This window comes from Strix uralensis, chromosome 2 (genome assembly GCF_047716275.1).
Source record: "Strix uralensis isolate ZFMK-TIS-50842 chromosome 2, bStrUra1, whole genome shotgun sequence".
NCBI lineage: Eukaryota > Metazoa > Chordata > Aves > Strigiformes > Strigidae > Strix > Strix uralensis.
In genome coordinates this window covers 110,109,467-110,134,094 of record NC_133973.1, presented here as the reverse complement: position 1 = coordinate 110,134,094, position 24,628 = coordinate 110,109,467, and the positions used below count along the sequence as shown (strand labels likewise).

General features: G+C 39.6%; 1 protein-coding gene across 2 annotated transcripts in view; it reads right to left on the bottom strand.

Annotated features, from left to right (window-relative positions):
* Positions 1–24,628, bottom strand: part of TRPC4 (transient receptor potential cation channel subfamily C member 4) — a 162,011-nt gene that overhangs the window by 95,418 nt on the left and 41,965 nt on the right. For both annotated transcript variants that reach the window (XM_074859785.1, XM_074859786.1), the window contains one exon: positions 5,327–5,731. In XM_074859785.1, the coding sequence (XP_074715886.1) occupies positions 5,327–5,704 (378 nt within the window). In that variant the 5' untranslated portion in view covers positions 5,705–5,731. The remainder of the gene's footprint in view (positions 1–5,326; positions 5,732–24,628) is intronic.

Genomic DNA, 24,628 nt, shown 5'->3' with positions numbered 1-24,628 from the left:
GTGGAAGAGGATTTTGCAAAGTGATTATATGTTACTCTGGGGTAGGTGGACATTTTCAGGTCCAGTGTAACCAGGTGGCACTGACAATCCCTGCTGTGATCGTCTCCATCTTAACTAACTCCTAGCCTTGAAAAGGCTGTAAAAACTCATGAAGGTGCTGATATGCTAATTCAGGTATCAGTATCTTCTACCACTTCCTAACCACATGCCAGACTCTTAACACTCTGCCTCTGGTACCCATATGCAATATGCTCTTCACCAAGGAATATGCTATGTTTTTCAGTCCTTCCAAAATGTCTGTCTGTACATTTTAAGCTTTGGAGGTTTGGGTTTTGCCTGTTCTAATAATTTTTTTTTTTCCCAATACTTAGACAACACATTAAACTTATCCCTTCTCGGGCCTTCAAGACACTGCCAGGACAATCCATGAAAACCAATGAAAAAAGCCTGTCTACGCTATGGACTTGTATTTTTAGAGGCCAACACATTGAAGAAGCTGAGGCTTGGCTTCCTGGTTTGTCTTTGACTGTCAGGAACGAAGACTGAGTTTGTAGAAGTGAGAAACCAGCAGAAACAGAGGTTGCATCACAAAATTGACTTCTAATAGTGAACAGGGAGGTACAAGAGCACTACCATGTGCTTCTGCTAGCCAGGCAATACCTGTAAACATTGCAGTCAGGTTGCCATGCCCTACATCTAGACTGCCAGCTAATACAATGCTACACAGATTCGAGTTTAATAACTGAGATGTGGTTTACTTTTGTGCTTTGTAGCATCCTTAGAAGACAGCTACACCTCTGCTTCAGTATTCCTTTAATATATGTGCATATCTAGGTGGTCAACCACCCAGCCAGATGTTGATGCCTGAGTACCTCAAGCAGTAGAGCAAGTTGTGATTTAGATAAAGGTATTCTACTATTTTTTTTTTAATGTTACTTAACCCCCATCCCATCTGTAGATGCTGCATGTAATTTAACAAGATAAAAATGTTTTCTGCAGATACCAAATTTTAAAGAACAGCTTTTTTTCCCTCCTAATTTGGCATTCAACTATCCATCACGGTAAGCAACAAGTGACTTGGCAGATAATTTAGGACATATGGCTTTGAAGAACTGGTAATTTAAAAGTACTTGGACAAGTTTCCTCAACTCATTCACCTTAATTTGTGTTATTCTCTTTTACATGTCCTCTAGCAGCTGGTACAGCTAAAAAAGTGTAGAAAATAGAATGCAAGTGACAAAATAACCTTTTCTTGAGTTGTATTGATGTATACCATAAAAACCTCACTCACAAACTGAGTAACAGAAGGAGTCAAATACAATTCAAAGCTGTTAAATGTACATGCCTCATCTGTAGTCACCAGGTGGCACCAGATGTATCCACCACATATTGATAATCAGTTTTAACTCACTGTAATCCATGTGATCATTGAATGCAACGCACATCACATACGGATATTAGGTAGAGCCCAACAGCTGAGTGGTCAGTAGACTAGAGAGTTTAGATACAACTTTAACAAGATCTGACTGTTGTTTCTTGGGGGTTTTTTTGAGGAGGAGGAAGCATTAGAGTAAGATTCGGTGGCATCTCCTAATTTTGAAGACAATGCTTGGAAAAGTTTTCCAAAAGTGCATTATTTTAAATAAATTCATTGATTCTTGGTTGGAATTAACATATTCTTACATTTTTCCCCTTTTCTTTTTAAAAATTTAAATGTTGAAAGTATTAAATTCTGGAGAAAAAACAGTTATTACAAAAGATACATTTCAGCTGTCCCGAAGAATTGTAGCTTTCTGTTGGTACAAGAAGACTTTTTTTTTCTAGGTCTCTGACATTGTCAATGAGCTCTAGACTTATGTAGGAAATCCTATGTTTAAAAATTATTTGATTTTATAAATATAATTACATTATTGTATGAGGGTGAACCTGAAATTAGATATGCATCATACTTAGTATATTATCTCATTAATATAAAAAATATTAAGAGCTAATTCATTTACTTGTAAATCACGAGTCATCAGTTTTTTCTGCATTTGAATGTTCATAACTTTCATCACTAATGAAATATTTGGGAATCTAAACTGTTTCGTGAGCTTGGCAGTATTTGGCACATGCATTTTTCTTATTCCTTATTATCTGTCTCCTCTGTGAATAACTTTTCATCAGGGGCAAAGATAAACGAGCAAAAGGGTGAAATCTTGACCTCAACTCAATCAGTGGCAAAACTCTCACTAACTTCAAGGGGCCAGGATTTTACCACACATGACCAGCTTTATACAAACAAGGAAAACCAAACAGGCAAAGATATCATGTTATTAAAAGCACAGAGTCTGAAAATGAATCATCATCTAAACAATATGGCAAATGTTTACAAATAAAAGTAATCGAAAAATGTCAAGTTATAGTTTGAAATAGAGTTTCAAAAGGAACTTGATTCTCCAGGGAAAAAATGTATCTTTGTGTCTAAACACTGAAAATATAAATTTTAGTATATAATTCAAAGCATCCAGATTTTATATCTTTAGCCTACTGTAGTGATTTTTCAGTCATCGAGTGCTTTTGATTATATTAAATATGCACAGTTGTATCTGCTTCACTGCAGCATTACTGGAAAAATGTAATCCATGTTTACCTTGTCTTCAGCATGACGGGTTCCTAAAAATGAATCAACTTGATTATTTACACATACAACAACCATAGAAGCTTAATGATTGTTGGGGTCCCCAGTGCAAAAAACGGCACGCATGTGTAAATAATGTATTTGTTTAAACACCATTCTTTGCAAGCCTTGGCTTGCAAGCAGTATTTGCATTTGCAATGGGCAAGCCTAGCCTTGTAGAGCCACAAAAGGGTATGTGTCTGCTCAAATGATTCATGATTATTCTTCATGCTTTACAGGAATGGGAAGACCCTTAGCAAGTGCAACCAGGGAAACTGAGGAAAAGAAGGAGAAGCAGCACTCTCCATACCAGCCAGCAGGGGAGTCTGGCACTGAAACAATGCTCTTAAGCTCCGGCCCAGAGAACGAACCTCTAGTTTGGAGGAAAGCAGTTTGTGGCTAATTTAACACTGTAGTATGCACCCAAAAAGTAAGCCTATCTTTTGTCTGTTACAGCATGAAGCTCACCTGAAACAAGTTTTACTATTTGTATTCACACAGTTACATTGCAGTAGCTGTGGTACACACAAAAAGGTAGTCCTTTTGACAGTCTAAAGAACAGCCTGAAATTTAGGCTCCTAGTGTAAGGTAAATCTGTAGACTCTAGCTGGTCGAAAAAGTGGTTTATGCACTCTTAAGACATGTAATTGAGAAAGACAGCATGAGCTGCTCTCCGGGAATCTCCTTTTTTCTCCACTGGCAAGGGGGGACTAGGCAGCCACATCAGAGATGAGGTACAACTTTGGATGGCTATTGTTAAGTGAGATGAACTCCACTCTGCACATAGCAACTTCCATTACAGAGGATGGAGAATGGAGACACAGGTGGTTTAACTGGCTTGTCACAGGGCCATGCACTGATCCTTCTGGGTCCTGATTCATTGCATTGAGAAATTCTCATATATTGTATTCTCATCTCACTATCAGCGGAGAAATAATGAAACGAGACAAACATAAAGTGAATCTAATTTTTTTCCTTTTCTCTGACATAAAACTGTTGTCATTATAAAGGATCTCTGCTTTTACTGTCTAGAAGAGAAGGCAGACACACACATTTGTACAAAGGCCTACTACATTGCTTTCTTTCCTTAACAAAAAAAGCATAGAATTCATGTTATTTTATCAGCAAAAATTATACTCTTTACCTATTATCTGCAATTCAGTCTATAGCAAGTACATTATACTGTAATTAAAACATATTGTATGCATTATCTGTGAAAGAGCTGTAATCATTTCAACATACTATTCATTGAAATACATTAATACAGTACCTGTAATGCATGAAAACTTGAATATATGAAAATATAATACAATATTCTAACTATTTTAAAGGTTTTTCTTCCTGGAAGAGTCCTAGGAATATCAGAATTTATGGGCTATGTTATCCTGTCTCCACTAGTATCTTAAAATGAGAAGGATACGCAAAAGGCTATCTACCTCCTAGAGATGTCTCAAGGCAGTGCAAGGGGAAGAAGAGTAGGTATCACATTTATCATGAATGAGACTCTATGTAATGATTTTTTCCTTTGAGAGAAGACAGGGAGAAAGGGAGAGGAGTTTGCACCTTTCTAGCTGTACTAGATAGGCTAGTCCACTACTGGAGACAGGGATGAAGTTCTGATAAACTGGGTCATGTCTTCCAGTACTGCCTTCCTGACTTGGGTGGTGGTGGCCTCCACATGGAGGGGTTGAAACCTTCATTGACAGAGGTGACCTTGACAGGCTTGAGAAGTGAGCACCATGTCAACCTCATGAAGTTCAACAAGGTCAAGCGAAAGACCCTGCACCTGGGTTGGGGCAACCCCCAGTAACAATACAGGCTAGGGGATGAAGAGATTGAGAGCAACCCTGCTGAGAAGGACTTGAGGATGCTGGTGGATGAAAGATTTGGGATAAACCAACAATGTGCGCTTGCAGCCCAGAAAGCCAACTGTATCCTGGGCCACACAAGAAGCATAGTCAGCAGGTTAAAGGAGGTGATTCTCCTCCTCTACTCTGCTCTTGTGAGACCCCAACTGGAATACTGCACCCAGCTCTGGACCTGTTGAAGTGGATTCGCAGGAGGGCCATGAAAACTGTCAGAGAGCTGGAACACATCTCCTGTGAGAAAAGGCTGAGAGAGTTGGGGTTCTTCAGCCTGTAGGAGAGAAGGCTCCGGGGAGACCTTATTGCAGCCTTCCAGTACTTAAAGGGGGCTTATGAGAAAGACGAAGAGAGACTTTTAACCAAGGCCTTTAGTGACAGGAGAAGGGGCGACTGTTTTGAAGTGGAAGGAGGTAGGTTTAGATTGGACATAAGACATTTTTTACAATGAGAGTGGTGAGACACTGGCACAGGTTTCCCAGAGAAGTTGTGGATGCCCCCTCCCTGGAAGTGTTCAAGGCCAGGTTGGATGGGGCTTTGAGCAACCTGATCTAGTGAAAGATGTCACTGCCCATGGCAGGGGGTTGGACTAGATGATCTTTAAAGATCCATTCTATGATTCTATGATGTCTGACAAAAACACAAATGAATACAATGCATATGGCATCAAAGTAATTGATTTTCTGATTTTAAATACTTGTGTGCAAGGATGATGGTTTTAGTTTTCTTTTTGCTCACTCCCTTTGCACAATTCTTCTCTTTTCATTAGAGCAGACTACAAACGTAGAGAAAATCCTGCACATACCTGTTTCTCCCCACTGGGCTTCTTGTGGTTTAACAGCAGCTCCACGGCACCAACTACCTCCTTTCGTATGGCATGCAACAAAGCGTCTCCCACATATACATTAAAACTTAAGAGCAGCTCAATGAGCTCAAGGTTCTCATTTTCAATTGCAATAAGGAGTGCAGTTCTTCCCAAGGGATCAATGCAATTAATATTGATCTTGAAATAAATTTCTGCTTCCTCCAAAGCTTTCTTTACACTGGCATAATCTCCTTTCTCCACAGCGTTCAGATAGGCTTTCTCTGAATGAGACAGTTCAGATTCTGCCCGCACAATGCGAAGAGGAATACGATCTCTGTAGGGAGCATTGACACTTCTTTTGTAGTAGAACTGGGCCATATTTTATGCCATTCTAATGCTTTGTCTCTGCAATATGAAAAGAAAGATTAAATCAATAATGTATTTTGGAGGTACAATGCACCGAATTAATATTTGCAAAAAATAAGTATTTAAAACTCATACTAAAAAGTGATGTTGAAACAAGTACAAATGGTCTCTATCAATATAACTTGTAAGATCACCAGCAAAACATGGAAACCAAAACATATAACCAAACTGTTGAGATTTACCAAGTCAAAGCTTATCTGTCAGCATATTATTCTCCTGTATGTATTCCTTAAATCTGTGGTAAGCATGAGGTGATAACGATATGATGTAGTTTGCACCAAATGTGTAGCTCCACTTCATCCTTAATTTCTTCATTAAGTTCCACTACCTCATGTTTCCCACAGTTTAAGAGTATGCTCATACACAGTTGCTGCTGCTCAGCAGACTACAGGGCACCTACATATTTTAAGCTTGATGGTGGCAGTAGTTGTATAACTTAGAGACGGGTTCAGTTGCCCATCTAAGGTACCCAGGCCTCTTTGAGATGCATTGGTTATCTCATCTGCACTGCAGCATGGCTTAGGTCTTTCACAAGGCCTGTGAACATCTGGTATCTCCATGCAAATGTCTCTGATATCTCACACAACCCAGGTGTCACTCAATGCTTGTGTGTGGACAACTAAATACAGCCCTTCTTATTTGTTTCTTTAGCTTAGGGAGACAGAGCATATTAGAGTTGGCATACTTATTAGCATTTACATCTTCCTAGTGCTGCTGAAATACTCTGACTTATCTGTGGCAGGCACAGACTGAACAGTTCAGTGGTGAGCTTTCCTACTAAGATTTTCATTCAATCTCATATGGTATTAGAAAAACATTCGTGTAAAATGCTTTTCCAACCAGCACTTACTAACATACAAATTAAAACTCAGAGCCTAAAAGGAAAAACAAAATCCATATGAGATAAATTTCCAAGGACTGGCAGATAATAATCATGGTTTTGATTCTGAAATATTCAGTTCTAAACAAGAATTAATACTGAAACACTGCAACTATAAAATAACTCTAAAGTCTTACATATGATAAAGCATTTAATGCCTCTGCTTTTAGTCTGTATACTTTGTGCAAGGACTTGGCAAAAATAATAATTCCTTCTAACAGGATGATTTTCTCCTGGCTCTATCTTCTACGGGGGGGGGGGGGGGGGGGGGGGGGGGGGAAGAAAAGGAAAGAGGGAAGAGAAAATTCAACTTCAATAACAAGGTACACAAAAATATTTTCTTCTGCAGCTCAATTAGAGGTTGAACAGCTTATTGGTCAAACAACTGTAGTTTCTTGTCATTTTAACAGCTGACAATGCAAACTGCAGTAATCCACTGTCTTTTCCTCCATTTCCTTCAGGCTTTAAAAAAAAAATCTCTGTTGAGATCCTAGTTTGGAAAATATAATACATATTTTTATTATTGTGAGGTTTTGATTCATCAAAAATTTCACTAAACCCTGTGAGGAACACAGTAATTAATCTGCTCCAGTCTCCTTACGCAGTGTGATGAGAGGTAAGTACAAAGGCTGTTACTAAATTGTTTGTTTTCCAGAGCAGATCAACAGTGCTTTAGGCAGGCAGGAGAGAGAAAAGGAGACACGTTAGAACTTCCCTCCAGATCTATATACAAGAGCTGAGCAATTGCAGTCCTTTGCAAGATGTTTCCCACTTCTCCCTCCAAGATGGTATTGATCTACGTGCAGTCTGGGTACTAGAAGTTGCAGTCTGTGGATTATATTCTGTTAATCTCACTCCAAGTAAAATAAAGTACATGTCTATTGCACAGTTTTTTACGCCTGGAACAGAGATACCACATTCTTACTGTTAATGCACTGTTATTTTATCAGTTTGCTTTTCATTCTTGCTTTTCAAAATTGCAAGTTCAATTCAAGAAGAAAAAAGTGTCATGTACGTTCAGTTCCAAATTAACTGTAGATGTTCACAAGGAGGTATCTACAAGAAAAGTGGATGGCTATATTGCCATTACAGCCACGGAAATTTAGGGCTCCATTCCACTGCTCACAAATTGTCATCTGATGCTGGATGCTGAAGGGTGTTCTGCCTGACTCCAGCTGTTGCCTCAGAAAGATTTAGGTCTCCCAAGGGGTCTATTTCATATCTGTCAGACAGATGTTGGGTTAACCCACAACAATGCACAAAAATTACTCGGTTTCTTAAAATTTACAGAGTTCCTCAAGACCTCTGGAGTAAACTGAGTGACTGCAACTGGGAGGTTATTGCTAAAAGCTCCTTTCTTGAAAGCACAGGAATCAATAAATGGATCACTGCCTTCCCATTTATTAAGAGTTAAACCAGCAATTAACTTTTATCAATGAAATTTGGCATCATAGAGATGCTTATGGTAGAAGAAGAGTACAACAATTTGCAGATGGGATCTATTATGATTTCATTACGATGATTTTGGGGTTTTTTGTTTCTTTGTTTTCATGATAAGTCTGAGAAAGGTCTATTATTGCTTCACTGTAAGCCCTAAGGAAAACACTTGCTGGAACCTCTTTTGTTTACCTTTTCATGATTCTTGAATGGGGAAATTTAAATCTAAGCTCAGTTTGTCTTTTTCAGGAGAGACACATTAAACACACATTGTCATTCTTCTAAATACAGTCTTTCTCTCTTGCTGTACCCTGTCCTGAAAATAATCAGCCATAAATAAAGTTCTGTCATAACTAAAAATACATGCATACATGCAATCAGAAAGTAGAGATTGATTGCTGATACAGTACACACCTGGAAGGTGATATACAAATCATAGATAATGGTTCATGGGTGTTTACAAAAATAAAACATTTACTTTGATTTCATCTACAGGTAGATAGTGTTGTGTGACAACTGATACTGTGCTGTCACATGTAAATGCATGCTTATAACAAATTTACATGGGCACACCATGAGAACTGTAAGAGCTAGGAGCAGACAGCAGCAGTAAGGAAGTCTCCATTTGCTTTGAGTTCCTCTACAGGAACAAGAGTCTAAAGAAACAGGAGATCCAGTACACTAGACCAGTGCGAGGGGAATAAAAGAAAATAAAAAATGTATAGTGCAAGACTTAGCAAAAGTGGAATTATAGTTTCCACAGAGTCCATACAACTGACACATAGTAAAAATACTTGAGAAGAGATAAAGACAAAATAACTTGTCCTGAAAACAGGAATATAATCAACCAACAGAAATTCATTATAACCAGATGCCAATAAACACTATGTGACAGACTGTACCTGAGCCATCCAAATAATCAGACTCAGGGTGCTCAAATTCATATCCTGGAGGAATGCTTTTTGTCTCTTTATTGAACTTGGTGAGGGGAATTAGGGAGTGGGAAAGAAGTTCCAGACAAAGGGAAGAACTGATCTTCAATATTGTTCTGCTCTTGCCTGTCATCCCCATAATCCTGACTGGGTATATTTAAAATGTGCCATAACTAACATAATTTATTCAACATTTGGAGGAACCCTCTCTGACTTGAGGAAGAACATATAATGGACTTGGTAAAGCAAAATAAATCCTTCTGATCAGTTTGGAGAAATATCACAGTGTCTTCTTTCTACATAATCTGTGGGTTGGTTTGTATTTTTGAAAGGAAAAACAAATTATTACAACTGGCTTTGCAAGACACCTGATGATTCTTCTGACCCAACTGATAGCACTGAAAATTACTACTGATTTAAGAAGTAATAGTACATTGATCAGTATTCTGATCTACTAATCCATGCTCTATTAATCCAGATAAGGGACTTAGTTACAGCACTTACAATAAAAGAGCTAAAACTTAACAATATCAAGCTGTGCAAGTATTGAATTTACTCTTTAAGACACTTTGTATGAAGAGATTATATAAAATACTATGTCTCTGTAATACCTGAATAGCAAGGTCCCAAGATGCACAGAAGATTTTGAAATTGTGGTGACTAAATGTAAACCCAGCTGTGAAATGGTTTAGGATTAAGATTTATGCTAGGAAAAAAGCCTCACTGCATGCAAAAAGAAGATGTATTCATTTCAAAATAATCTTTGCAAGATAATTATGTCATAGCTGAAAATATATCAATTTTGAAAGTGCATGTTTCTCCAAATACAGTTAAAACCCAATAAAACACTTAGCCTAACTTTTCCACAACTAGACAAAAGAAATGAGCATCATATAGGGTCAGACAGTTTGGTGATGAATGGACTGAGAGCAGCCCTGTGGAAAAGGACCTGGGGATGCTGGTGGATGAAAAGCTGGACATGAGCCAGCAATGTGCACTCACAGTCCAGAAAATGAACCGTATCCTGGACTGCAAGAAAAGTGTGGCCCGTAGGTTGAGGGAGGTGATTCTCCCCCTATCTCCCACTGTGGTGAGCCCCAAACTGGAGTACTGTGTCCAGCTCTGGAGTCCTCAGCACAGGAAAGACACGGACCTGTTGAAGTGGATTCGCAGGAGGGACACAAAAATTGTCAGAGGGCTGGAACACATCTCCTGTGAGAAAAGGCTGAGAGAGTTGGGGTTCTTCAGCCTGTAGGAGAGAAGGCTCTGGGGAGACCTTATTGCAGCCTTCCAGTACTTAAAGGGGGCTTATGAGAAAGACGAAGAGAGACTTTTAACCAAGGCCTGTAGTGACAGGAGAAGGGGCGACTGTTTTAAAGTGGAAGGGGGTAGGTTTAGATTGGACATAAGACATTTTTTACAATGAGAGTGGTGAGACACTGGCACAGGTTTCCCAGGGAAGTTGTGGATGCCCCCTCCCTGGAAGTGTTCAAGGCCAGGTTGGATGGGGCTTTGAGCAACCTGGTCTAGTGAAAGATGTCACTGCCCATGGCAGGGGGATGGACTAGATGATCTTTCAGTGTTCCTTCCGACTCAAACCATTCTATGATTCTATGTTTTCTTTATGATATTCTTTATCAGTATTTGCAAATATGCTGTTCATCACCAAGCTAGCTGTAGAAACTGTAGAACAAATATTAGCAAAAATATTGAATAATATAATTATAAAAAATATTTAATGACTTTCCTGCTATTAGTTTGACCACATTATATACTATATACTTTAAGATACACTTAAGAACTTAAGGGAGGTTTTCAAAAATACAGTACTAAATCTACAAAACATTGCGACTTGACATTGGTAAAATTTTTAGCTATAAGTTAAGTAATTACAACACATGAAATATAATGGGTCTATTGATCCCTTGAGTCAAGACATTTGCAATGACAGGAAATCAGGCAGAATGCTTTAGGGCTTCTCCAATGGCAAGAGATGTGTCCAAACAGGGCGCAGAGCCAACCTCTTAAGGAAGATTCTTCTCAATTTTAGGAGCAGAGTTGATTTATTTAAATACTGACATTTATCATCATATTTTCACATTGCCTAGGGTGTGTCACTGCACCTTCCACTGTTTCTACAGAAGGGCACAGGTTTTCTGGGCAGGTCCCACGTCATACCTGCCAGACCTGGATGAGAAAAGTCATACCCTTCTATTAACATGGTTAAAAACTAATTTGCTTTTAACTTCCCTTTCAAGGGCCTCCTCAGCTGGATTTATGGCTACTCTCACATTATTGGACTTTGTGACTTCTAAACCTAGCTTACTGTATTGATCAGTCCTTTCTTCTTTGTTTGTGGGTTTCCAGTTACTCCTAATTTCCTTTCTAAACTGAATCACAAAATTATCTAGGTTGCAAAAGACCTTGAAGATCATCCAGTCCAACCATTAACCTAACATTGACAGTTCCCAACTACACCATATCCCTAAGTGCTATGTCGACCCTACTCTTGAACACCTCCAGGGATGGGGACTCCACCACCTCCCTGGGCAGCCCATTCCAACGCCTAACAACCCGTTCTGTAAAGAAATGCTTCCTAATATCTAGTCTAAACCTTCCTTGGCACAACTTGAGGCCATTCCCTCTTGTCCTATCACTTGTTACTTGGTTAAAGAGGGTCATCCCCAGCTCTCTGCAACCTCCTTTCAGGTAGTTGTAGAGGGCGATGAGGTCTCCCCTCAGCCTCCTCTTCTCCAGACTAAACAACGCCAGTTCCCTCAGCCGCTCCTCGTACGACATGTGCTCCAGACCCTGCACCAGCTTTGTTGCCCTTCTCTGGACACGCTCGAGTAATTCAATGTCCTTTTTGTAGTGAGGGGCCCAAAACTGAACACAGTAATTGAGGTGCGGCCTCACCAGTGCCGAGTGCAGGGGTAAGATCACTTCCCTGTCCCTGCTGGCCACGCTATTTCTGATGCAAGCCAGGATGCCATTGGCCTTCTTGGCCACCTGGGCACACTGCTGGCTCATGTTCAGCCGGCTGTCAATCAACATCCCCAGGTCCCTCTCTGACTGGCAGCTCTCCAGCCACTCCTCCCCAAGCCTGTAGCGCTGCTGGGGGTTGTTGTGGCCCAAGTGCAGCACCCGGCATTTGGTCTTATTGAAACTCCTACAGTTGGCCTTAGCCCATCGCTCCAGCCTGTCCAGGTCTCTCTGCAGAGCCTCCCTACCCTCGAGCAGATCAACACTCCCACCCAACTTGGTGTCGTCTGCAAACTTACTGAGGGTGCACTCGATCCCCTCGTCTAGATCATCAATAAAGATGTTAAACAGGAGTGGCCCCAAAACCGAGCCCTGGGGGACACCACTCGTGACCAGCTGCCAACCGGACTTAACTCCATTAACCACAGGTCTTTGGGCCCGGCCATCCAGCCAGTTTTTTATCCAGTCAATTAGGTTAGAATCCTTTTCAATATATTTTTTAAAAATCTTTTTGGAAGCAAAAGTCACAATTACATTTTGTGCTAAAAAAAATCTAAGACATGTTTGCATTAACCTTTCTTCCAAATTAAATGTGGGGTGGATTTTTGATGAAAATAAGATAACCAGTGTCAGAGGGCATACTGAGGTTCAGAAAGCTTATATTTTCATATAAACTGGTAATTATAAATAATGAATAGGCTCAGCAATAGAGCCAGTTTTTCAGCAGTTCTGTCATTTATCAGATAATTTCCACAGACCTGGAATAGCCAGTAGCTTAGAGCTCAGAATAGTCACTTGAAAAGAGGGGAAATCCTGGTTAAATCTTTTCTCAGAAGGGTCTGGTAATTGCCAAGTTGCTGAATTTTCCAGCATCTCTCCCTCTCTCAGAAATCCAGCATTAAAAGAAAAAAAAAAAAAAAACAACAAAAAAAACTATGATACCTGAAGACAAGATATTGAGCTATCATTGGCCTACAGCAGCTGTACCCATCAAAACACATGTGAGCGCACACACACACACACAGGCACTCTCTCTCTGCAGTGCTTCCTGCCCTCTGCAGCTATCAGGGAAATATCATCAGCATCTGACTAGAAATATATAAAAGAAGAAAACCATAATACTTGCAGAGAAAATTGATTCTTATGAGGTAAGATTTCTTTCTTAACAGGCAGTTTCATTTACACGTGCAACAGAGCACTATTTCAAATGATATGGGACTGGGTTTTCCATAGATTGTTTTTCAGGGAGGAATGGCAATGTTCCACTTTATTTGCAAACCTTTAACATTTCCACTCCATTTATCATTATTTGATGATTCAATATTTCTTAAGAAAAGCTGATATTAATTTTACTGATGCTAAAATAAATCACTGGAAATTTGTCTTGTGCTGCTACATCGTGTATATATACATGCATATTATAACCACAGGTACACAGAAGTTTCTCCCTCAAAGTTAAAGCTCAAAAAAAATGCAGTCAGAACTCCTTGACTTTTATTCAACTTCTGCTTTTGCCTTATTTGCTTCCCCTACATATATGATCAATTCCTCACTATTTTTCCAGGGGACCCTGACTTACATTTCCCTTGCATGCTGTCCCCTACCCCAAAACACTATTGTAGCTGGGTGTGACGGAGAAAGAGGAGTATCAGAGTGACCCACGAGCAAGCACCAAGGGCCTCTGTGACAAGCCACTTCTATTACCAGCCACAGTAACTGTGCTTATGTAACAGAGCCCTCTCAGAGACAGGAGAAGACACCCCATGACAACACATCTCCTTGAGCAGATGGGCAGCTGGATGGACACAGATGTGCTCTATAGTATCCACACGTGCAACTTCTGAAATCCTCATTGATGCTACCCTTCTAGAGATATTTTATTTCCATCACTGTTCACAAAATTATACTTACCTTAGCATTATTATACTATACAGCTTCTTCTATGAAGCTTCTATCAAAAGTACACTTCTGATTTTTCTCATGAGTTTGGTTTTCAGACGGCGTGAAAAAAAAGTGAAACTTCATAAGAAGTAACTATGGAAGCACCCTGCTTAGGAAACTAGAACATTTATGACAAGTGAGTAACATGCTGATTTCTCTGTGATCTTCTGAAACTACTTTATACGCACTTTTTATGGCAAAGGAAAGTTTCTGACATTTGCTATACTCCTAAAAGTATGACATTTTCTTTCTAAAATAGATCTGTGACATACCAGCTTTAATCTGACACAGAATGCTATTTGATTCACAGTAAAAATGATGTTCAAAGGGAATTTTTGAAAGCAAGGCTCTAGCTCTGATAAATCCCAGTCCAAAAGAAGCATGAAATTCCTTCACTTTCAGTCACCAGAACGTATTCTTTCATTTGAACAAGAACAAAAGAAATTCAGATAAACCTTTGATTTCTGAACCCAGCATCAGTCCAGATACCAGTGTATAACCAAATGTCTAGACAAGAAAATTAAACACGCCTCTAGCACTGAGGTCAACTGGATAGGCTGTGCCCATACCGTTAAACTCTCTTGGCCCCAAAATAGGATAGCTGAATGTAAACTGACTACTGGGAATAATTTGGGGTCCATGCTAACTCATAAACTGTGTCTGGAAATTGCACAGGAAGATGTTAATTGGCTTGAGCCAACACCATTCTAGGGACTCTTCTAACAACTTCAGCTGCAGGTGATGGAGTTCTACTGCCCATGCATGCCTTCTAGCACTGTTTATTTTACAACTGTTTTAGCTGGCAATACAGTATATGAGGTGCTCAACTGAAAGTCATTTTTCATTGTTAGAACTATGGTCAGCCTCAGACTGGAAAGCTAACAATAGCAAAAGTAGCAATTTGGACTTTAACACTGAGTCATGCATGCAGGAGATAAACTGAATAGCTCAATATGGTATATGTTCCCTATGAGACTGTTGATTAATTCGGAACAGAGCTAAACATCTTGTTTGTGCTCTGGTTTAAAGTACACTATAATCCAAGCTGCAGTAAAGCAAAGAACATGACATAGTATACAGCTGTCAGAGGATGATGGGAGCACACTGTCATGTCGTCTGCTTATATGTGTTCTGGCTTCACAACCAGCAATGCAGGACATCAGCTAGAAAGAACAACTTGCAGGGGCCAAGACACAATGGATATATGATGGATGAAATTCTACCAGTGTCTCACATTAGCAGCTTAAGAGATCAAGTCACAGGAGAGCGCAAACGCACACACCAAATGTGATAAACCTTTCATCATAAAATCATAGAATGGTTTGAGTTGGAAGGAACCTTAAAGATCATCTAGTTCCAACCCCCCTGCCATGGGCAGGGACACCTTCCACTAGACAAGGTTGCTCAAAGCCCCGTCCAACTTGGTCTTGAACACTTCCAGGGAGGGGGCAGCCACAGCTTCTCTGGGCAACCTGTTCCAGTGCCTCACCACCCTCACGGGGAAGAATTTCTTCCTTACATCTAATGTAGATCTCTTTCAGTTTAAAACCATAACCTCTCTTCCTATCACTACACTCCGTGATAAAGAGTCCCTCCCCATTCCTGTAGGCCCCCTTTAGGTAATCTGGAAAGCTGCTATAAGGTGTCCTTGGAGCCTTCTCTTCTCCAGCCTGAATAACTCCAACTCTCTCAGCCTGTCTTCATATGGGAGGTGCTCCACCCTCTTGATCATCTTCGTGGCCCTTCTCCGGACTCGCTCAAACAGATCCATGTCCTTCTTATGTTGGGGGCACCAGAGCTGAACACAGTACTACAGGTGGGGTCTCACGAGAGTGGAGCAGAGGAGGAGAATCACCTCCCTCAACTTGCTGCCACACTTCTCTTGATGCAGCCCAGGATATGGCTGGCTTTCTGGGCTGCAAGCACACATTGCTGGCTCATATTCAGTTTTTCCATCCACTAATACCCCCAAGTCCTTCTCTGAAGGGCTGCAATCCACTCATCGCCCAGCCTGTATTTGTACACAGGATTGCCTTGATCCATGTGCAGGACCTTACACTTGGCCTTGTTGAACTTCATGAGGTTTACATGGGCCCACCTCTCAAGCCTGCCAAGGTCCCTCTGGATGGCATTCCTTCCTTCCAGTGTGTTGACCACACCACACAGCTTGGTGTCATCGGCAAACTTGCTGAGGGTGCACTCAATCCCACTCGTTGTTGTCAACAAAGATGTTAAACAACACGGGTCCCAATATCAATCCCTGAGGATCACCACTCGTCACTGCTCTCCGCTTAGACATTGTGACGTTTACCGTAACTCTTTGAGTGTGACCATTTAGCCAACTCCTTATCCACCGAGTGGTCCATCCATTCAAATGCGGTGACACAGATTACTTGCTTAGATTTTTTTTGTCATTTTTAAGATAGGATGCATCTTCATAGCAATTTTGGGGGTTTAAAGCATAGTGATTTATATATACTGTAAGGATGTTCTGTATGTTCACTTAGGCTACACTGAATGGGAGGAAACTAATCTTCTAGGGCTAACATTACATCAGATGTTAGCTGAGAATGACAGGTTCTTCTTGTAACATCAACCTTTAAAGTCAGGACTGGTAGCAGCCTGAGGTTTGAGAAATATCAAGAGATCACTTTTAGGAGATTATGGAAAAAACATTGTTGAGAGATATTAGAAATTATTAACAGATCATATAGGGTAGGATGATTTGGGGTCAGGCACAGAGTATTGCAAATCTGCATAATTGTTAAAATCAGAGGTATTCAAGAACCTGATTCTTCAAATACAGCTAAAACTGAGCCTAATTTCACTTACCTTATGGGCAAAAAATCAGATAGCTCCCCACATGAAAAAATGAGCACCACAAGCTCACAGAAGTACCATCAGATGATAATAGCCCTCTAGTACATATTAAATTGGTTCATCTTCCCAATTTTATTTACACTAGAATGAGGTACTCTGAAAAAAACAACATGCCTGGTTACCTATTGCTGATGGGTATATCGTTGGGAAAGACTCTAAAACCTGAACTATTTGTTCTTGCTCAGAGGAGAATACTGATGCATTTAAACCTGCTACCAGAGCAAAGGAGAGAAAGACTGCTTTCCACTGAAGGACATGAACTTATTCTTTGAAATAATGGAGCATGAACAATGTCAGCCCAGCCTACACGCTGTAGGCAGTCAGTCTGAGGTGGGAAGGACAGAGAGGGCAATAACACAGATAATGATCTTAATGAGTGACTGCACCATCCAGTTGAGCTAACCTCCCTGTCTCCTTGGCTAGTATTATTCTCCTGGGTAAATCAAGGAGCTCTCCAAAATAATTTTCAAGAGAAAGTACTTCACTGTCATCTGGCTACACAGAAGGCTGCCTTCCAGCATTTCCAACAGTAGCGCTGACCTTACGCTCTGTGGATGTGATCCTGCAGCATTCATACAGCACAGCAACATTTCTCAGGAGACATGGGGAGTGGGCTGTCCCTTGCTCATGGAGATGGTGGGCTGTCTTTCTCCAAATGAGGAAAGCATGGGACAAGAAACACATAACACAATTTCTGCTGAGAAATGAAACTATGGTTGGGCAGAAAGGGTCTGACTGTACAAGTTCACTTGAGGACAAAAGGGGAGGGGAGGCAGAGTGGCTTGGGAAACACAGGAGAGGAGCATTACTTGTGGGAGTTATGCTACAAGTGGCAGTGACTTTTCTATGCTTCAGGATATGTTTACGTGCAGATCCACATGTCTTCCCATGCCTCACGTGATGAAGCTCCAGGCAGCATGCAGTTTCTCCAGAAAAGGGAGGTTTGGGGCAGACTGCCCAAATACCTTCAGTAAAGACTTGCTAATAAAAACACACCAATGTGGGTCCATTTTCAGATGTACAAGCTAAGCCACCCCGAGAAGAAGTTAAAACACTTTCTAGTGTTTAGGGCCAATAGAGAGCCAGCTGTTCAGAGATCTGTGTACAAACATACACGGTCACATAAACATTTTAGTGCTGGCCGCTGCCCTCAGAGTGGTAAGTGCATTTTGTGGGGAGCCTGAAAAGAGGCTAAGCTAAAATAAAACAAAAGCTGGCAAGAAATAAAGACTAGTTAGGGGGAACTATTCAGTCTTTGGAATTTATTGGCCTGTTTCCACCCAGATCCTTAATGGTTCCGCCCTGCTTATTCAGAGACACGTGAGTCAGTGTATTTTACCATATTTTACTAAAAGACTTCATAAAAAAATAAAATCAGGAAAACTTATTACCTAAGCTCAGCTACCAATAATAACACAGTAACTCAAGTAAAAAGAATTATAACAACCAATCAAATCAAAATCAAATTGATATCAAACCAAACCAACTACACTCAATAGTAGACAATGTTCCACAATCTAGTTAGTTAGATAACGTAAAATGTATTTATGCAAGTCTAGAAAAGATGGTTAGCCACTGGCTATAAAACTTAACAAAGAATTTGATTTAAATCAATCAAATATATATAATTTGATTAGTTAACTAACTTAACACCAAAACCTAATTACTATCTGGACCAAAGCATGACAAAAATAATAATTCTTTTGTCAAGAAATTCTATTCCTATGTGATGATTAACCTCTTCCTGTCCTTGTAGCAATAAAGACTTCAAATAATAGAATAGAAAACCAGAAGTCTGAGAACTCCTATTTATCAGAAGTCATAAAATGACAGCTTCCTGTCACTGAGGACCTTTAAATGTATAGCACAGAACATGGCCAGATGAATAGCTTGATGAGGTACTATACAACACTGCCTAAATCCAGGAGAACATTTCTTTCCAGGAATTTGCCTGCATGGCCAAATTGTCATTTATGCATATGCCCAAGTCACAATTCAGGATTAAATGTCTCTGGATAAATGAGAATAGGAGTAAAAAACATAAATAGTAACAATAAGAGAATTCTTATTGCTAGGTAGTGGTGAAACTAGAAAGCTGTCATGTGAATTCCCTGGCTTACAAAGGCATGTCTATTATAGTGCTCAATAGATATCTGACCTAGCAGTAACTATGTGAGCTTGGTAATAGCTGAAATACTTAGAGCACCCTTCAGGAAGTTTGTATTTTCTTCCTTGGGTGGGAAAAGGTCAGAAGAATGTCTACAACACAAAAACTTTAAAAACAGATCACATGAAGGTCTTAACAAACCTAGCTCCTCAGCACTCACTTATGAGCTGCTTTCTGAAGTATTACATAAAGTCTTTTCTCCTAAATAATGACTCCTCTCCCAAACATACAATTATTCCATCATGTTATTCACAGGAAAAATATATTTGGCAGAGATGGAAATAGGAAATAATTGATACATAAAACTTTAACTGTAGGAAATGCATTATTTCATGATTTCCAACTGGCAGAGGATGAACTGTGCACTCTTTTAGACAAGACTTTCACTCATCTAGCTTAAAAAGTAGTCATTCATATTTATCTGTGGAACTAGGGAGTAAGCAACTTGTTTCTGAAGCATCTGTGTTATGTTTCCTGCACCTAGAGCCAGAGGGGACAAGTTCATCTAAACACAAATTAGCCTAACTCAGAGCTGCAACCAATTCTCAATTTCGGAATACTTGCTTGGCAAGACAATCAAATAAAATCTGAAGAGAACAGGGAGTGCTATTAAAATTTCAGCAAAATGAAACTTGGTTACCAGGAAGTCTTTGAAACATTATTTTAGCTATGAAGAAGCTCAAGTTATGAGAGATTCACAAATTTAAGGATTACTACAAATACTTCTTCTGAAATCTGCTGTAAAGCAGTTCAAGAGAAAATCAGCATTACTTCCTGGTCCTGAGAAGCCAGAACTGGAAGAGACTTCCTGGGTCACCAAACACAGCCACTTTATTATGGGAAGCTCACTCAGACAATCTTTCCTTGAACAGATCAGACTCCCTGTTAAAAGTACTTGGGATCCCCCTGCTTAATCCAACTTCCCCTCCACTGCTTCTGTGAGCGTGGTAGACAGAGCCTCATTTTTCTGACAGGATAATTTCCTCAATCCTAAATTATGTTCAGCTGTTGAGAACTGCTGACAGAATTATCCTTCCTCCCGAATGTTTGGAGAAAAAGCTGTTCTTTCTTTAGACTTCATTTTGCCAGGCCGCACAAACCTGGGTCCTTTACAGCTCCAGCCCATTGCTCACACATTGATGTCACCTGAAATATCCCATGGTGTCCTACCTGTCACCCAGCTGCTGCCCTGAAAGGCCATGGGTCCCCTCCAGCTCTTGTGTCATACCCCAAGCCCCTGGTACCCTCACACACTGGACTGGCAGTCGGTGTCTACAAGCGATCAGCTGTATTGAATCTTCAGTCTCCTTCCACGTTTGCACTATTTCTTTGTCATATCCCTTTTTCTGAGTGACCTGAAGTGTACATGTTACTCCAAGACATACTTCCCTGCCTTCTCGTACAATGATTTCAATACTTCTCTATCTCATGCTTAGGTATTTTGCTTGATTAAGTGCTAGACCTACAATCACCTTGATCAAGGCTGTATCATAATCGTCACCTTCAATTTGCTGATAACCTATGTCCTTTTCCTCCTCAGCTGTTTTCAGTCAATAAACTTCCAGTTTAAGTTAAAAGGCACCTTTTTTTAATTATGCTGTAAATGCTTACTCTTGTAATTTGCACTGCTAGATAGATTAGACTAACCTTTTGTACTTTGCTTCCTGCAATAGTGAAATATCTGGTCTCAAGGGCAAAGCAAAAGAAACCTCATGATGCATGTACTTAATTCTGTAATGATGCATATATATAAGAATGTTTTTCTTCCAGCCTTGCAGCAATGAGCTTTCTCCTCAATGCTTGAGTTTTAGTCAGTTTTCTCTATACTTACATGTCTCACACAGGTCCTTGCCTCTAATAGTACTCAGTAAGTCTTTGACTGTGTGACCTCTCGTAGTTATGAATGTCAAATGTTCCCTGTGAACTACATGAACTTTATTCTTGAATACTTTGTTCTAAATATATCTGCCATCATTTTATTTTACTGGGTAAGACAGGTGGAACATAAATATAAGCCGTTATTTTGTTCTTTCTTTCTTTCATTTAATTTCATTTTATTTATCAGATTTGCCAGTGAGGCACAACAGAGGCCATCATCAAGTGTCTAAAAAGAGAAGTTTATAGTGTTTACTTTTTTTTCAAGAAAATAAAGTTACATCCATCTCATACTAGTGAATGTAAGAGGTAAATACTGTAGATATTAACCACATTCAGTGGTGCTGTACCTAGATTCAATGTACCTAAATTTAAATGGCTTACTAAGTTTTCTAAGTTGGAATGCATTTATCTTGGACTCCCAGAGTTAAGTGGAGAAAGAGAAAGAAAGTCCCGCTACAAGCAATTCAGTCAAATCTCTATTTCTTTCTTCTGACTGGCATAGGCGGACATGAATCAAGGCCTGAACATCTGCATTTGAAGAAGTTTCTGTACCAAAGAAGTTCAGAAAGTTAATTCTGAAAAGAAAAAATTGCAAATAAGAAATTGCATTTGGTCAACCCCAAAGGAAGCCAAATGTACAAAGGAAGACATGTCCCTACCTTGATTAGGAATATCTCCTGATATAAGAGATATGCAAGTTCCTGTCACTATTGTAAATCAAATACAGCAATAACCTAACGGCAGGCTATGGGCCAATCTTGTTTTGGAAAGATTCTCCTTTGCAGGAAACCTATTTCTTACTCTAATTCCCTTCTAAGTATGCATACATATAGCAGCAGGTGATGGACTGTATCATGAGTTGTGGCACATGTCCCCTTGCAGATATTGTGCTAAATCAACATACCAAACCACTGGTGACCACTAGAAATCTTATTAAATGTCCTGAAAGATTAAAGAAGGGATATATATGTACTGTCCACTATACCTGGTAAGGGGAGCAATAGCTACTTTTCCTTAAAATTAGTTTTCTAAGAGATGAAATTGACCCCAAGCTACATAAAGAAGATGACCTTCAAATACATATGTGCAACCTATTATGATTATTCATCATTGTGCAGGTGTATCCTACATTCTCCAGAGTTCCCTGCCTGATAACATTGCACAGTTACATACTGAGTGTATGAATTTCATTCAAACTCAGTTGATAGTAATGGAGCTTCCATTTGCAATTTTTTTTTCTTCTAAAGATGAGATTTTAATATATGAAGCTGAGCAAAAGCCACATAAACCAAAGGTAAAACCAGCCATTAGTAACACCGCTATATACTTCTAATTTCTAAATAATCTTCATGCTCTCTCTTGAAAGTAATTAGTTTCTTGATTCCATGCATCTACTAGAATATATTGAAAAAGACACTTCTTTAAAATCCTAATTTTCAGTCTAAAATTACTCATAGACCATTCATACTCGTTTTTTCTCATTCTAGCACCTGCTTCTAGAATAACTTTTCAAACTCCCCAACATATACCTTCATGATGCATTAGCAGAAAAACAATAATATCTTAGGCTCTTTGGGTTTCTGAGTCACTCTGGGATTCAACTTATATGAAGGATTAAGGTTATCTTTAGCAGAAATAGACTACCTGCATTGTCATTTTCCCTTTAAGAAAGAATTCAGCTTTCTTTCTGACTTCAGGGAACAGGAAGAAATTGAAATAATGCTATTTTGATACTGAACAGAAGTTCGGTATCAAATAAACTTATTCCTGTGAGCAAGGAATAAAGTAGTACTACTAAAATGAATGAGAACTGTTTGGTGTAGCTACAAAAAACAATGAGTTTGCAAAGACAATGTATGTTTAGATACTAACAGCTGCAGCATTTTATATTTCATCTCACTTCTTAGATTGCCATGTTAATATGAGATCAGGCCAATGTTTTGAATATTCAAATCAGCATATTGTTCCAAAGCATCATGGTTCTAAACATTAACTTAAGCACTTTTTAACATGATTTTAAAAAAATAACACCAGGTTCCATCCAAGCCAGTGTAGGCTCTCAGGAAATTTTATTCTATAAAATCAGAACACACCTCAATGTGTTTACACAGATAGTTTGGAACACAGGAGATCAACACCAAATAAATTGGTTTCAGGTTCCAAGTGAATGCAAGACAGAAGACAAAGACCCAGGCCAAGATGAAATTTAATTGCCAGGAAAACTTGCTGGAGTAAAATAGAGAGGCAAAGCAAGAAAGAAAATTGTCTATGAAGTAGATAAGAGTGGACATACCCAGACCTGATGAAAGAAAAGCAAGTATCCAGGGTAGATATACAGGGAGAACAGCAGGGCACAAATGAAACTGCAAAGAAAATGCTGAAAAAATAACAATGACTCTGTTAGAAACTCCACGTGCAGGAGGTGCATTAGCTAAATAAAGAACAGATTATTCTGGCCTGACAGTAACATCTCTGAAAGCTCAGCTAGCACATTTCATTACAGCAACATGCCCTCCAGCCACTGCTTCCCTACAACCAAACTGGTGTCCTTGGCAGGGATCTCCATCGGTCCCTGCTGGGCTGTGCTGCCCCACATGACATACATCACCTCCAGGCCAGCCACAGCTGGCTATGCTGAACACTGCACACCACTGAAGTGGGTTAGTGCCCTGATGTTCTGGCCAACACCAGTGGTTTCTATTCAAGGAAATCTAAAATTATGTAATGACATTCTTTCCATTGAGAGCTACAGCTCCAGACATGCAATAGCCCTTAACAAAAAATCAGGAACTGTTAACGTAACATCATGCACCATAAAAAAAGCTGATACTGTTTTACCAGAGCTCTGAGGAGAAAAGCTGGCAAATAAATTAAAACCATCCCATTTAAAATTAAGACTTGTGAATGGAAAGAAGATTCCCTTTGGGAAAGCTTAAGAATCAAAATATTCAAAGTGATTTTTTTACAGGAGCAAAAATTTAAGGCTATCAGATGCCTGGGATAACATGTTACTAAAGCACGCATCCCTCAGTCCTCTACACTCACTGCTTGGAACAAGAGGGAAAATGAAACTGCCATTGGTACGTGCTCTGCTTGAGTGCCTACTCAACTCTGGTTGAGTAAGGAAACACTGGAAGAGGTTTTAATGTCGTTTGCAGTAATCATTCTCATGGTAAAAATGAGCAACTTTGTTTTTCAGCAGTCAAATTGTTTCTAGACTAACCTCACTCAGTTGCTTAGATAGCGAGGCAAGTGGGACTAATTCAAAGGTAGTATAATTTAGACATCGCCTTTGCAGAGTAGTTCCACTGCTCAATGCACAGTGGCATGTCAGGAAGAACTTAATCAAGGTAATTGTCTGAAAATATAAGGTCAACCTCAAGGTAGAAAAACCAGCTGGTAGTAAAACCCTCTTCTTCTCAGAAACAATTATTCGGTTTGACTGAATGAGGGTATCTTGATGCTGCATATTGTGGAGATCAGTAGGAGTAAAAAATGTTCATCATTTTTAGCAGTGGCTTAGCAACTGACAGGACTGGGCCAGAAAAGAAATTGTAACAAACCAACAACAACAGCAACAACAACAACAAATGGGCAGTGGATCAAGCAACAGAACGTGTCCATCTGAATATGGTAAATTACACAGAACTGAGAGTCACATCTAGTGGCAAGCGACCCTAAAAGCATACTCACATTTATTTCTGAAAAGCAACCAACTGTTTGGATGAGAGCTGTGTCAAAGTGCTGCATATATTTGACAATCATTTACTGGCAAGTTC